We start from the raw sequence: 14,324 nt of genomic DNA, 5'->3' as shown, positions 1-14,324 counted from the left end.
TCTGTTGCAGCTGCCTACTTTATATTTATATATACAGGCATACTCAGTTCAGGGAATAAACTTAAATTAACATAAACCTTTGAAAAAACGTATACATGCTTAGCCACAATATCTTATTGGACGTTATTGCAATTTGTGAAGATTTTGTCTGTAACTAGACAGGGCTGCATTTTGATATGTGAAAAGCAAACGTGTCAGTCAAGAAAAAAGTGTCCATAAAGACATATTCCTTCAAATATTTGTTTCTTCCTATAGTTTTTATATACACACTATTTTGAAAAAAAGAAGTGCGCCCTAAATTAGTGAGTAACCATATATAGTAACTTCACTGGGCCTGATTTACAGCATAAAAATAAACAGTTTTGAAAAAAGTGGCACAAGTGAAGAAAAAAACAAGCCTAGAGTTAGAATTGACAATTTACATATACATTTCAACTAGTGCCCCATAAAGGGTTAATACTTTTTGTTTTGTTTTATTTTATTCCCCCCTGCTCGTATAACGCAGATGGCTCTGCGAAAATGTTTAAATGCCAAAGTTTATGAGCCATCACATCCGGTGTTGTGTATTTGCACGCGCGCTTGTGCACGTCGCGTATTGATGACGTCCGAACGCTGATATCGCACACAGACTGATTTAGCACCAAAAGTCCAGTAAGTGGGTGTATTTTACACTTTTATTTTACTGATCTTACAGAGTCGAGGTAAACGAGTCGTTGTTTTAACGTTTGACGACGAGACTTCACGCTTCGGGAACCATTTTTCGAAGCTATCGTCACTGCTACATGTTAGCCATAGCTATTAGCACAAATGGTACAACTGCAAACTTTTCGTGCAACCAGACTGAGCTCAGCCTCAGGAACTTAGTTGATGAACTCCCCTAATCCTCCCTTGTTTGAGATGAACGAGCATCTTCTCACACTGAATGCTGAGTTGTGAGCATTGCGATAACATATGTTTCCTCGAAGAAGAAGACTTTCATATGTGCTGTCACTTGTCAAAGTTAACATCAAAGCTATGTTTTGCACTGCAGCGCTGTCTAATTATTCCTGTCGGTGTAAACTGACTCGGATAAATCAGATTTTATTGTTTTCATCACAGTGTAGCAAATGGTATATGTTCGACTTGACAATATATATTATGTAGGTTAGCAAGCAGCCTGTATTTAATTGGAAACTGCAACACAAACCGAAAAGTCACCTGTGTAGTTGTGGTGCACAGGGTAATGCTTGAGGTGAAATGTAAAGTCCACGTATGTTCTTTAACTGCATTTATATTGACAGTATGTATGATTTTAGAAACTGAACTGAAAAGTACGCCGTGGTTATATATGCTCTATGCTCAGGGTTAAGTTTATTCTTCATTTTAGTTAGTTGTTATTTAGTTGTGTGAAGGGAACCTGCAAAGTAAGAATTTCATTGTTCTGCGTAACCACTTGTGTTTTGCGGTGTATATGACGATAAACGTCTTGAATATAATGGATTAGTTAATATTTGATGTGAAAATCTGCATATCAGAAATGAATGACAAGGCTGATAGAAAATATATTAAAGGTTTATCCTTTTGTGTTTTATTTTCCATAAATATATGTATTTATTTATTTATTTCTCAAACTGGAATTGCACATTTACAACAACCTTTAAGTAATTGTACTGCCAGTGTTTGGCATGTGGCATAAAATAGGCTTTTCCCCTCTGTAATAGTAGACCGGTACGTAACTACCTGCTATGCAAGCCAAAAGTTTTACTGCACGTTGAATCGCAAATGCTAGAAACATGTATGTATATTATGTTATTTACCGCTATGTCTTTCTTTCAGTGCAGTTAGAATCTCAGATAAGCCATAAAACAAAGCTCCTCGTTGTGCAGTGTGGAATGAGTTTGTTACAGTCTTTAATAGGAATCTGTGTGTTTTTTGTGGTATTTCAATAATGTGATATAGAAGAATGTTTGAATAAACAAGCACCTCATTATGTAAAAGTCCCCTATGGAGGAAAAAAACAAACAAATCCCTATCCCTTATATATTTACTTGAAATAAAGGTTTATTATTTATCTCTTTCTTGAATGTCTGTGACATAAATTTACCTTTCCATGTGAAAATGTAGGAAGCAAAGACAGAAAGCAACTTTTGGCCATTTTAATTTTTAATTTTTTTTTTTAATTAAAAATTTAAAAAAAAAAGGAAAAAAAAAATACAGGACAGATGGACTTTTAGTGCTGTACTGCAGAATAAAGGAAACAGTTAACTGTAATTAGTGTGATCCACACTGCGAAATTCATCCAACATTCAACTTCAGCCATTTCTGGATAGCTGTAGCTTGCAGACATCAGTTACAGTTAGGTTATGCAACTATGTTAAACCAGTGTGTTAATTTGTTTTAGTTGGGTGTTAATATTTAGCAAAAGATTTGCTAAGAAGTTCCTTTAAAAAAAAAAAAAATCATCCATTAAAAGTAAAGGCAGTCACAAATAAAACAAACCGTTCACGCAGTGCTTAATGCCCGTGCAGACGGTGTGACCATGGGAAGCTGTAAATATGAAAGACTGTCTGTCATGGTCTGCTTTGCTGATTGCTTTTCATTTCCTCATTGACGATGTGTCTCCAAATAAAAGAAACTCCTTCGCACTTCATCGTCAAACTAATGATAGTGCTTTCTATTTATTAATGCCAGTGCCATGCTGCTCTCACTCGCCTGTGCTGAAATGCAATATAAATCATTGTATTTGGTTCTGAATCTAGTGAGGCATGGAAAATTTATGTCTTAATGAAAGAAAAGAGCCTAAATGCTTGCATAATAGGAAAATACATTTAACAATGTGTTTTCAAGGGATTTCAAGCTGGAGCATAACCTTTTACATGTTACTCAGCATCTAAGATTGATCAAAGGAAACCACATGTCAGTTCTTGGAAACTGACATGTGGGAGAATAAAGAATAAGGGAAATTAGTCCAACTGTAATTCTTTCTTCTTCCTCCTTGATCCTTTTCCCTTTTGACCTTAAATCACTTCGCTCTTCCTCCTTCCACCAAATAAAGTGTTACCGATTACGTTGCCCAGTTTCTGTTGACATTATGACACATCTTTTAAATGCCGTTAACTGTTTTGACAGGAGATGTCGTCTTTTTGCGGCACCGGCGATGACTTTCAAGATGCAGGTCAAGAGACCACTGAAAAGCAGGCAAGTGTAGTGCGTGACATGAGAGATTTTTATTTATTTATGTTAAGGTATTTGTATAAACTGAAGTCTTCTAAATGCCTTTCTTAAGCGAGATGGTGATTAAAAACTTGTGAGAATTTGAAAACTGTTACAGTAAAATGCAAAAGACAGGAAGTTAATGCTGCTAAAAATTATAAAATAAAATAAACATTTTAATTGAAGTTAATTATTTTGATGCACTTTGTGTTATCCTTGCTAATACAACAGTCACACCTTGGAGCTTAGGATGTATTAACTGAATTAGTTTGAAAAATGACTCACCCACGGGCTAATAAAAGGAGTTGATTGTGTCGGTTTTCTAGGTGTTGCACTGTGTGTTTTAGTAGCTACAATTCCAGAGTACAAGAGACTTGGCAGCAGATTTAGAATCAAGTTTCAGTCACATTTATATTTCTGCATCACTCACTGAATTCCAGTGACAATGCAGAGAGTAGTTTGTTGGTTGTAACTTTACAGCTGAGCTTCATGCGTGATGTTAGTGAGGTAGACGGCTTAATGATGTGCGCGTTTAAAATCTATTGGCCCAGCTGAGGGTTCGAAGGGTGCTGTAGTTAAAAGAATCGGTGAAAACGTTTGTCTTCGTAAACTAAATCTATATAATGTACATTATGGATATATAAAATGCTGTAAGCCTGATTTTTATGTCATTTTTCTAATAAGGTTAATGTATGAACTGCCATGATTGATATGGTTGTAAAGCTGTCAAAAAAGAGGACTTTCATTTTTGGTCTTTATATGCAAATAATTTCCTATGAACTGTTGCTATGGCAATTTGAAGTACTGCTTACAGACATAAATTCCACTGTTAATGTAGTTGCCACATTACTAAACCTTGATTTGCTACAATAAAAAGTGATTGTATCTTGGTATAACATTAAAAGCAAATAGGCTACTGGTAGTTGTAATTTAATTGGTATTTATTTATTCTTTTGTGCCGGGGAAACAAAGCTTCATATTGAGGTGGGGAAAAAAGTATCTGGCTCTTAACCACCCTATCTGTGAATATCTAGTTAATTTTATCTTTATGTGCAAATACCGTTCAATTTTAAGTATCAGCAGACACTGAAGTTCGCCGTGTAAATGTTGTAGCGTTCAAAGTTTAAAATGCAGTGCATGAGTTTTTACTTTTCTTGACGCTGGCTGACGCAACGTGTTCAACTGTTGTTACTCAAGTTACACTTTTGCGTCTGTTACAGGACAAGGACCATCCACGTGTCCTCATTCCTGAGTTATGTCGGCTCTTCTACCAGCTGGGATGGGTGACTGGGACGGGTGGAGGGATAAGTCTGAAACAAGGGTTCGTATGTAAATTTTTAATTTTTTTTCAACTTACAATGCAGAGCATTGTGAAATATTGGAAATGTTGAGGCTTATCCTCTGTTGCTCATCTGTGAAGGATATTTCCTGTTAAAATTACTGATTGGCACACCGTTAATACGAATGTCTTTGGAAACGCCGAAGATGCCAAAAAATATTTTTTGTTGGTGGATGTGTGTGCATGGCAGTGATTCAGGATTCGGTGAGGCTAATAGGGAGTTTGTTATATTAGTTTTGACAGTGTGTGTGAATCTAGGTTAAAAGCAGAAGGCCGTAGTTTTGCTGTAATGAAACAGAATTCAAACCGAAGGCTTTGACAGGTTATTACAAGCATCTTTGAACTATGTTGTCTTGGAAGGCAGCTACAAAGAAAGCACCTCCCATTAGCAAATCTCTTTGAAGAGTGGAATGGCAGACATTTATTTAAGCCAGCAAGGTAACTTGATGAAACTTCCAGTGAAGCCAGATAACCATTCAGCCACAGCTTCATGCACACTGGCAACTCTAAAATGATTTGAGGGAGAGTTTTCCATCTTGTTGAATGATTATACCTTTAGATTCAAATAGAAAATGAGCAGTTGTAAGCTCCACTTTGGATCATTCCTCAAAAAGCCTGCAGTTTGACAGAATAACTATCTTTCAGTTTGACTTTTTTTTTTTTTTTTTAACATCATACCCCCCGCCCGCCCGCCAAAAAAAATAGGACACATTTGACGCAGGCTTGTGTCATTACAGATGGAGTATGCCGTGGTAATTTACGGCCATGACATTTATCAGCTCAGTGCATTTTGTGATGATAAAAAGAAAATATCACCAAACAACACAAATCATATGTATTGGACCTAATGTTGAATCGATCAGGCAGCCAGAATACATTATGCAGTAGTGTTGTTTTACACAAAAGTGTGTTGTTGTTCGGGGTTTTTTTGTTTGCTGTAAGCGCAGGGCTGAATTTTAAGCTCTTCTGCCTTTTTCTCCTGCCCCCCACCCTCCTCTTCACAGCTGCTTTGGTTTGACTCAGAAATGACTCACAGCCTGAGGCAGCCTCACCGAAACTTGCACTCAAAATCAATAAGCTACTCCTCTATCTGGAAATGTTTGTTGCTAGATAAAGACGGGAACAATGGTTCCATCTACTAGACTCTATTGGGAAATGTCAAGGCACAAAACATTTAAGCAAAAAGAAAGGTTGTTTCAGAGATTTTGAGGGAATCAGCTGAGTTTCTCTATTTAACACTGCCACTTGCATTTGTTTGCATTTCACTCCAGGCTTTGTTCCATCAGGTCTTGTGAACAAGGCTATAGAATACCAGGTTTTCTAACAAAGAGAATGCTGTATTAGGGAAATGTCACATGATATTTACACACATAACAGTTGTGATATTTACACTGCAGTTCAAAGACGGTTCCAAGTAAATGGAAAGGCAGAGCAATAAAGTGCTCCAGCTGAACGGCCAAACTCTGAGCCAACTTTGTGTTTAACTGGTGGAAAAAGAAAAAAGTGAAATTGGATTGCAAAAGTCTTGAACCACCCCTTTTCATATTTTTTGTCCTTGGATATAGTTTGATTCCAAGAGACAGACTTTCTTGTACGTCTTGGAAATCATTTGTTCCAATTTCTTTAGGTGAATCTACAAAAGATGGTACAATATAAAGTGATTTTGCACCAGTGACGTGATTTCTTAAAAAAGCTATTAAGTGAAAACGTATGTCCACATGGTGCGCAGTGTCATTTAAAAAATTTGAGTAAACTGGACAAGTAAAGGACAAAAGAAGCAGCTGGCTTAAAAATGCAAGCAGATGATATTCAGCAGATAAACATTTTTTTTGAGTCATGTCCTTAGGAAATAGGAAAAGCAAAGACTTGATGCAGGAACTTGGAGATGCCTCTAGCCCTCAGTTGGTCCATCTAGTGTTTGCAGAAGACTCGTCAGAAATGGTTCTTAAGAAAGGGAAAGGGTGGAGAAAAAAAGGCTGTGGTATACAGGAAGTGGACTAAAAATGCATGGGGACAGCTACAGCATTGTCTTCTGCCATCTGTAAAACACAGTGGAGGCTGTGTCTTGGTTCAGGGCTGCATTTGAGCCAGTGGTGTTGGAGATTGTGCCAAAATTGATGGAATTATGAACATGGAAAAGTAACGTCAAATTTTGAGCCGCCATGCAATACCTTCAAAATTTAAGTTACTAGTTTTTTTTTTCTGACGTGGAAACCCTTAGTTTCTCATGGAGTTATGAAGAAATAACTTCTAGGTTCACATCAGAAGGATGTACTACGTTATCCTCATGATATTAACTGTATTTGCTGTAAAACTTACAGAGACCAGATCTACATTGCACCATCAGGTGTTCAGAAAGAGAGAATCCAGGTGAGGAGACTGTAAGTGGTGTGAAACTTTGTTCTGCCCAATAGAGAGCAGATTGATGTGAGTGATCAACAGTTTTGAAACTCTGTTCTTCAGCCAGAAGATATGTTTGTTTGTGACATGGAGGAGAGGGACATCAGCTGTCCTCCTGCCTGGAAGACATTGAAGAAGAGCCAGTGCACACCACTTTTTATGAACGCCTATACTATGAGAGGTTAGTCGCTCTTTGCACAATGCTTACCACCCACGTTAGCCACTATTTGCATACACCAATTAAAAAAAGAAAAAGATCTGTAAGTGATCTTTTAAATGAAGCAGTTCTTTTAGTCTGAGTGATGATTTAGTACAGCACACAGAAAAAAGAAAAGACTTCTTTAATTACAGATGTTTTCTAATTTAAAAAGCTAAATGAAATGTGGGAGTGGTGCATGCTCCTGATTCATGTACTAAATGCTGTGATTATGTTCACTTAAATGGGTACACCGTTTTGTCATGGAAACAAAATTCAATTGTAGAAAACCATAAACTCTCAAGAAGTTTGTTCTGTTTTTATTTATTTTAAGTCAAGTTTCCTTTTGTTTGTTTGTTTTTATACCCAGAAAGGTTTCTCTTTTAGAGATTAAATGTGAATTGACGAGCACAAAATTGTCTACAAAATAAATGTCTTCCATATGGAACAGATTTTATTAGCAAGCAGACAAGCTCAGACTCATGAAAGCAGTATTTAATAAAGGAATTGTAATAAGAAGCCAACCTTTAATGAAATAGCCTACCCTATAATAACTTTAAAAGAGATCCACAACATAAAACTATTACAGTTTAAGTTGTAACTTAAGCATAGTTTAACTTGAGGTCATTGTTAGGGGAAGGGTACAACTTTTTATTTTATTTTAAATTATCGTTTGCGAAAGACTGTACCAATAGACAACACTCACACATCAAAATCTCCTCTTCCTTTGCTAAAATACAGGGGCACAGGCAGTTATACACACCCACTCGAAGGCTGCTGTCATGGCAACGCTGCTCTATCCTGGCAAAGAGTTCAGGATAACACACCAGGAGATGATCAAGGGGATTCGTAAGGGCACCTCAGGCACAAACTATCGGTATGTAATCAAGCAGCAAGGATTAGTGAAGTCCAACGAGCTTCTAAGCATTTATTTATTTATTTATTTATTTTCTCATGGTGTAACAAAGTTGTTATGCAAATATGGTCACGGAAAAGGAGTAGAAACACAAACTTGAATGAAGTGGTTGACACTAGATATGTTAAACTTGAGGCTACGTATAGACCAGGGGTCAGCAACCTTGAACACCCAAAGAGCCATTTGGACCCGGTTTCTATGCAAAGGAAAACACTGGGAGCTGCAAATACTTTTTGACATCTAAAATGAAGATAACACTGTATGTATTGTTTTTTACCTTTATGCTTTTTGTGAACAACTAAAGTGTGTTGCTTATGAAATCCATGAAGTGCTACAGAGAAAATTACATTTTATTTATGTAACGAACACATTTTGAACTCTTAAAGAAATATAACAAAAAGGAAAGACACCCAGCTGAACTAAAATGATCCAGCAAACAAAAACTGCTGTGAGCCGCCACCCTTATATCGGAATAAAGCACTATGCTACTATGCAACGGGGCGATCGTGGCTCAAGAGTTGGCAGTTCGTCTTGTAATCAGAAGGTTGCCGGTTGGAGCCCCGGCTCCGACAGTCTCGGTTGTTGGGCAAGACACTTGGGCAAGACACTTCACCCGTTGCTTACTGGTGGTGGTCAGAGGGCCCGGTGGCGCCAGTGTCCGGCAGCCTCGCCTCTGTCAGTGCGCTGTGGCTACAGTGTAGTTTGCATCACCAGTGTGTGAATGGGTGGATGACTGAATGTGTAAAGCGCTTTGGGGTCTTTAGGGACTAGTAAAGCGCTATACAAATACAGGCCATTTACTAAAAAATGAAAAATAAATATTTGTAAAATTCTGCATAAATATTATTTACTTATATTTATTTTACCTGGTAAATGTGTGTGGCGGGGCGTGGTCTGCAGTGCATAATTGGCCAACCTGGGGTTGAAAGTCTCTGTAAATGCATGGCGTTTCAGCGTGTATACCGGCTTCCGCGAGTGTGACACTTATTTTGAGCGACGAAAAATAATAAAATATAATTTTATTTTTATATTTCAAAATCACAATAATCTTCCAATTTAGAACTACAAGTTTAAAAAGAACTAACACAAAAAATACACTTCAGCTAAGTACTTGTAATTTATTTTCCCAAACCACGCGGAGCCGCAATAGAAGGACTAAAGAGTCGCAGGTTGCCGACCCCTGGTATAGACTATTTATTTTTATGTTATCCAACGTATCCCAAACAAACTCATGAGCTGAGAACAATTACGGTAAATGAAGTGGAAACCTGTCCAACGAGAATGATTAAGTCGAGGCAGGGTTTTGGCACAAGCTCGTGTACTTTCAATCTGGCAGTAGAAATTTCCAGCATTTGCCTAGTAGTTCAGCGAGCTTTCCGTGGAAACATGTTTGGTTTATTGTTTTGGTCGGGGTTAAGAAAAGCATAACCGCAGTATGTGCTGAAGAGGGTTTTTTTTTTTTTTTTTAATATGTTGGCTATTTATACATCATCATCTTGCCCATGTTTATTGCCATCTCTTTCCCAATAACCCTGATGTTGGTCAGGAAACCTTTTATGCAGTGTTCATTGTTATGTGCTGATAGCTATCTAACCACACAGCTGAATGAATGAAGGAAATTTTGGCACCATGGTTAAACCCTGTTGAAATAGGGTGGCAGCAGATTATATTAAATGATGAACTGTTTAGCTTTTAACATGCTGCACAGGTCTGAGGTTGTTTTGTTTAATCAGCAGTCTAAAACCTGGTTATAAAATGCAAATAAGAGAAACAGCAACTCCTCACAGGGTTCATGCTCAACTATTTTAAGTTCAAAGCTTGATTTACCCTCACTGTGTTGCCTCCTTTTGATTGCCACCCAATCAAAGATTCTGGCAAGCTGATGGCAGCGTCAGCCTCCGAGAACAAGCATATAGAGCATGTATCTGACTGTACTCTGGTGGGAAAAGGGTGAAAAGGAACAACTTTAGCAGTTATCAGCCTTTGTGTCATTTGTCATGTTTACACAGGTATGATGACTTCCTGGTTGTGCCGATTATTGAAAATACACCAGAGGAGAAGGACTTGAAAGACCGGATGGCTCGGGCAATGGAAGAATACCCAGATTCATGTGCAGTTCTTGTCCGCAGGCATGGTGTCTATGTGTGGGGCGAGTCGTGGGAAAAAGCGAAGACTATGTGAGCATTTATTTCACTGCACTATTCCACTTGTTGCTATAAACATGATAAGATATGCAAAACAAGACTTTTGATGAAGTTTTTGACATTTCTAGTATAGTTTGTCAAACTTTCCGTAGAAGGTGAATTGTTAAGATTTGGAGTTTCCATTAGGGTTGTCTTTCACCATGAAATTTTAAGTTGTTGTAAGTCATACATACGTTGTCCAATCAGTCCAAAACCTCTTGTGGTTAATGAAAAGATAGCCCGAACATATCTACATATCACTAATGAGCAGTGTTGGGTAAGTTACTTTAAATTAGTAACTTAGTTACATTACTAGTTACTTCTATCAAAAGTAACTCAGTTACTTCAAGTTACTCGTTACTTTCAGAGTAACTAGTTACTAGGGAAAGTAACTTTGGTTTAACTCAGAATTCTCTTGTTAATGTGTTGCTTCCGTAACTGGATACCCAGCAAGATTGCCAGTCTTCTAGCTTGCTTACTTGCCACAAGTGCACTGTGCCACCTACCAATAGAAAGGAAAAAATAATGTGCACATTTCCACGAGAGAAATCCCACGCCTGATTTTATCCTAGCCATTCTATCCTCACTTTTTACATGCAACACAAAAACTGCAGTCGTGGTGCTTTCGATTGTACTCAGAACTCGGAAATTCTGCCTTCTGAATAGGAAGATGTAGGTAACACCAGACTGCAGATGAGCTGCATACAGAGCTGGACTGGGACAAAAAAAATCGTCCCGGGCATTTTGACTAGAGACCGGCCTGCCATTATAGGAAAAATCATAAAGCCTTTGAATGAAAACAAACACTGTTGTGACTGTGATGTACACTGTTCTGATGGTATATATGTATCAATCTATCAATCGTTTGTTGTAAGACTCAGATAATTATTTTTTTAAAAGTGAGACATTTTAAATGAGAATAAGAAAGTATTTCCTTGTGCCCCCCTTTCCCTTTTAATGCCCTACATGGACCCCTGCCAACACTTTGCTAGACCCGCCCCTGCACAGTTACCAGCTTACTCAGAAGAGCCTTCAGATCTAGATGATGCTTTATGATGAAAAATTTGCATTTTCATTTAACGCCATGCCCCGGCATCATGAAGAATGGCTTTGAAAAAGGAAATATTTTTGAAACCACTGCCTGAATATAACAGGAAGTTCACTACTTTGAATTTAACAGGTTTTTGCCATTTTCAGACCACAGTCACAAAGGCAACCCTCTGCCAACCTCTGGTTGCTAACGAAAAATGTGTACTCCCAAGTGGTTGCTGGCTTTCATCAGGTGAAATCTGTCTCAAAGATTGGTTTCTGATTATTTTAGAAGTTCCTGCAGTCGGCTATAGTTTGCATGCAAGACACTGACTTTTTTCTGAGTACAAGGGAATGTTTTCCAAATTGATGGAGCATGATGGACTTTCACTTTCAAGGTGAACGTTCTCGGTTTCCAGTTCATCACATTTTTCAACAGTTTCAATACTGCTTGGCAAGCTGTTTGTTTGCCGACAAGTTGGCATATTCCAACCAATCTAGTGGTGACCATAGCCACATGCTAGTGTCCAAACCTCCCCTTTGATCACTGTTCCCAACAACCAGTATGCAACCAGCTGGGTGATGAACACTTTTCCCTCCTGACTGGTTGCCAAATGGTTGCTGACCATTCTCTAGGCCTGTGTGACAGAATAAACACAATAACACCCCATTTTGATTGAATCTTATATACTTGTTCTTTGGTTAGTTTAATCTAAAAGCTTTTGTTATGCTAACTTGTAAAAATTTCGAGGTTTTGTTGCAGGGCATGTCTGTGGCAGCATGGCAAATTTTGTCAATGTCAATATTCACTGATATAGTTTCACCTGTTCTCAACAGGATATTTGGCATTATGTGATAAACATTATCAGAGATACAAATGTTCATTGTTTGTTTGATATACAGTAAAATATAAATAGCGGGTGCTCTAAAACGCCACCTAGTGGTTACATGACGTGATAAGCAACTAATTTGTACAACACCCACTTAGACTCCAGGACTTAAGACTTTTACCTGACTGCACAAATCCCCTCTACTAAAGTGCAAAGGTCAGACCATCTCTGCTTATGGCTTTATTTATTTATTTTGTGTCATAATCTTGCAAAAGCATATTAGTTTTAATAATTTCTGTTGCATCTTTCCTGTGTTTTCCAGGTGCGAATGCTACGACTACCTGTTTGACGTTGCAGTCCAGATGAAGCAATGTGGACTGGACCCCTCAGCCCTTCCGATGGAAGAAAAAGGAATAGTTTGATATTTGATGGTGCTTTTCAAAGAGACATTTGTGGCAGAAAGGTTAGTGGAGTTCAATCAGGAGAGCAGATTGTAATCATTTGCCTTTCATGCCAGCCTGCTTCAAATTTGATGAAATTTGATGGTAAGGGTAGATTCAGAGTTGAAGGAGATTGAATGCCTGCGATCTGGAAGAATCTGAAGGAACACTGTGAAGCACTGTGGGACAACTCATGAGTGAGCAGCTGTCAAATCAATGTCCTTAGGTTCAAATGTTTCTCTATTCAAGTCTGACTGGACTGAAATCAAGGTCTCGGTGTATGCCAGGCATGAACATCACGCTGCATTTCACTGACTGCTTCAATCGATTTAGAAAAGAAAAAAAAAAGCCAATAAAATGTGTAATTGTGTAAAATAAGTGTAGGTTTTCTGTTTCTTAAGTTTTCGGCTATAGTTAAATAAAATCCAGTTTTCCTTTCTAAAACACGATCTTTCTCATGTTAATTTTTCAATGCAAGCCCAGGGAGACACCTGACGTTCTGTATATGTAAATAAAGCACATCTTTAACCTATAAAAAATACAGCATAGACAGAAATGGCTGCTCATTTTTCTCAAACACTGTTTACCAAAAGTGACCACATGTTGGATGAAAGAACTCTTTCTGTACCCGTGGACGTTGTTTCGCTCTCACACCACCATTCCAGGAACAGGCATGTGCATTTGTGTGCAGGCATCTCACGGCGTCTGCGGATCCTCGCACAGCATGACTTCAGTCGTCGGCATACTCATTTCTCATGAAAGCCAGAGCTGTTGTTCTTTTAACAAGCTCCCTCTGCTGCCACTATCCCATTGTTTCCACCGCTACACTCATTCAAAACAGAACACTGTCAAATGTGCCGCAGGCTTATTTAAAATTGGTGAAAACAAGAAATGTACAGAAAACATAAACAAAAATATTCTTTTGTGTTGCACCAACGCTGCCAAGACCCCCCCCCCCCCCCCCCCCCCCCCCCCAAACTGATTAATGAGGATCTCTGGTAAGCTCATTTGCAAAAGAAACCGAACACCAGCCTGTAACACAGAAAATGACATTCTGAAGCTCACAATGTCAGAGACACAATGTCTCAACGGAAATGAGTTCTCTGATTTTTACTTCTTTCTTTCTATGCAGCTGCTGTTCAGTGATTTTTATCTATAAAAAAAAAAAAAAAAATCATTCGCATTTAAAAACTTAAAAGTATAAAGCAATGTGAAAGTTGGACTGAAATCTGACAATATCATTTTGATAGACTCAGACTGCTCATCCTAATATTATGTATATTATAATTCCCAATATTCATTCCATTATGCATTCCTATTAATATTTATCGCCTGTCAGCCTGAAAAGTTCAGCAGCAACAGACGCATTAAGAATAGAATATGAAGAAAGACTCAGATGATATTAGAGCTCAGGGGGTTGCTGTGGCACATTAAACCACGCTGAAGTGGGGCTGAGTGGGTACAGACACCTGACTCACAAATACAAAGTTAAACACATACAGGTTTATTTTTGATGGTGAAGAGGGATTAGGATGAAGTATGAACTTGTCCCCGAGAGATCAGGAGCAGAGAACTACTGGTATTGTAAGTGACCAGGATGATCTTGTACTCTAATACGTATTGGGAGGAAAGGCCATTTAGGTTTAATAAAATGCAAAGGCAAGGTATTTTTAAAAAAAATAATTGGATTGCAAACATTTTACGTTCTGTTATCAAATCATGGCATCTCTTCTGAAGAAGACCTCTGTCCCAAAGCGAGTATTTGTTTTAGTATTTAATAATTTACCTTTTAAGTGTCT

The 14,324-nt window shown here is 38.0% G+C and overlaps 1 protein-coding gene across 1 annotated transcript; it reads left to right on the top strand.

The window, feature by feature from the left end:
• The first annotated feature begins 543 nt into the window (after positions 1 to 543).
• Positions 544 to 13,081, top strand: apip (APAF1 interacting protein). Its single transcript, XM_082535780.1, has 8 exons — positions 544 to 651; positions 3,109 to 3,177; positions 4,413 to 4,513; positions 6,853 to 6,901; positions 6,995 to 7,112; positions 7,869 to 8,004; positions 10,053 to 10,220; positions 12,408 to 13,081. Exons 2-8 carry the CDS (start codon positions 3,112 to 3,114, stop codon positions 12,505 to 12,507), a joined length of 738 nt encoding a protein of 245 aa, XP_082391906.1. The 5' UTR covers positions 544 to 651; positions 3,109 to 3,111; the 3' UTR covers positions 12,508 to 13,081.
• The last annotated feature ends 1,243 nt before the right edge of the window (positions 13,082 to 14,324 follow it).

Source organism: Aulonocara stuartgranti, assembly GCF_965226115.1.
Source record: "Aulonocara stuartgranti genome assembly, chromosome: 1".
Lineage (NCBI taxonomy): Eukaryota > Metazoa > Chordata > Actinopteri > Cichliformes > Cichlidae > Aulonocara > Aulonocara stuartgranti.
The sequence above is the reverse complement of the archived record's forward strand: the minus strand, read 5'-3'. Positions and strand labels throughout refer to the sequence as shown.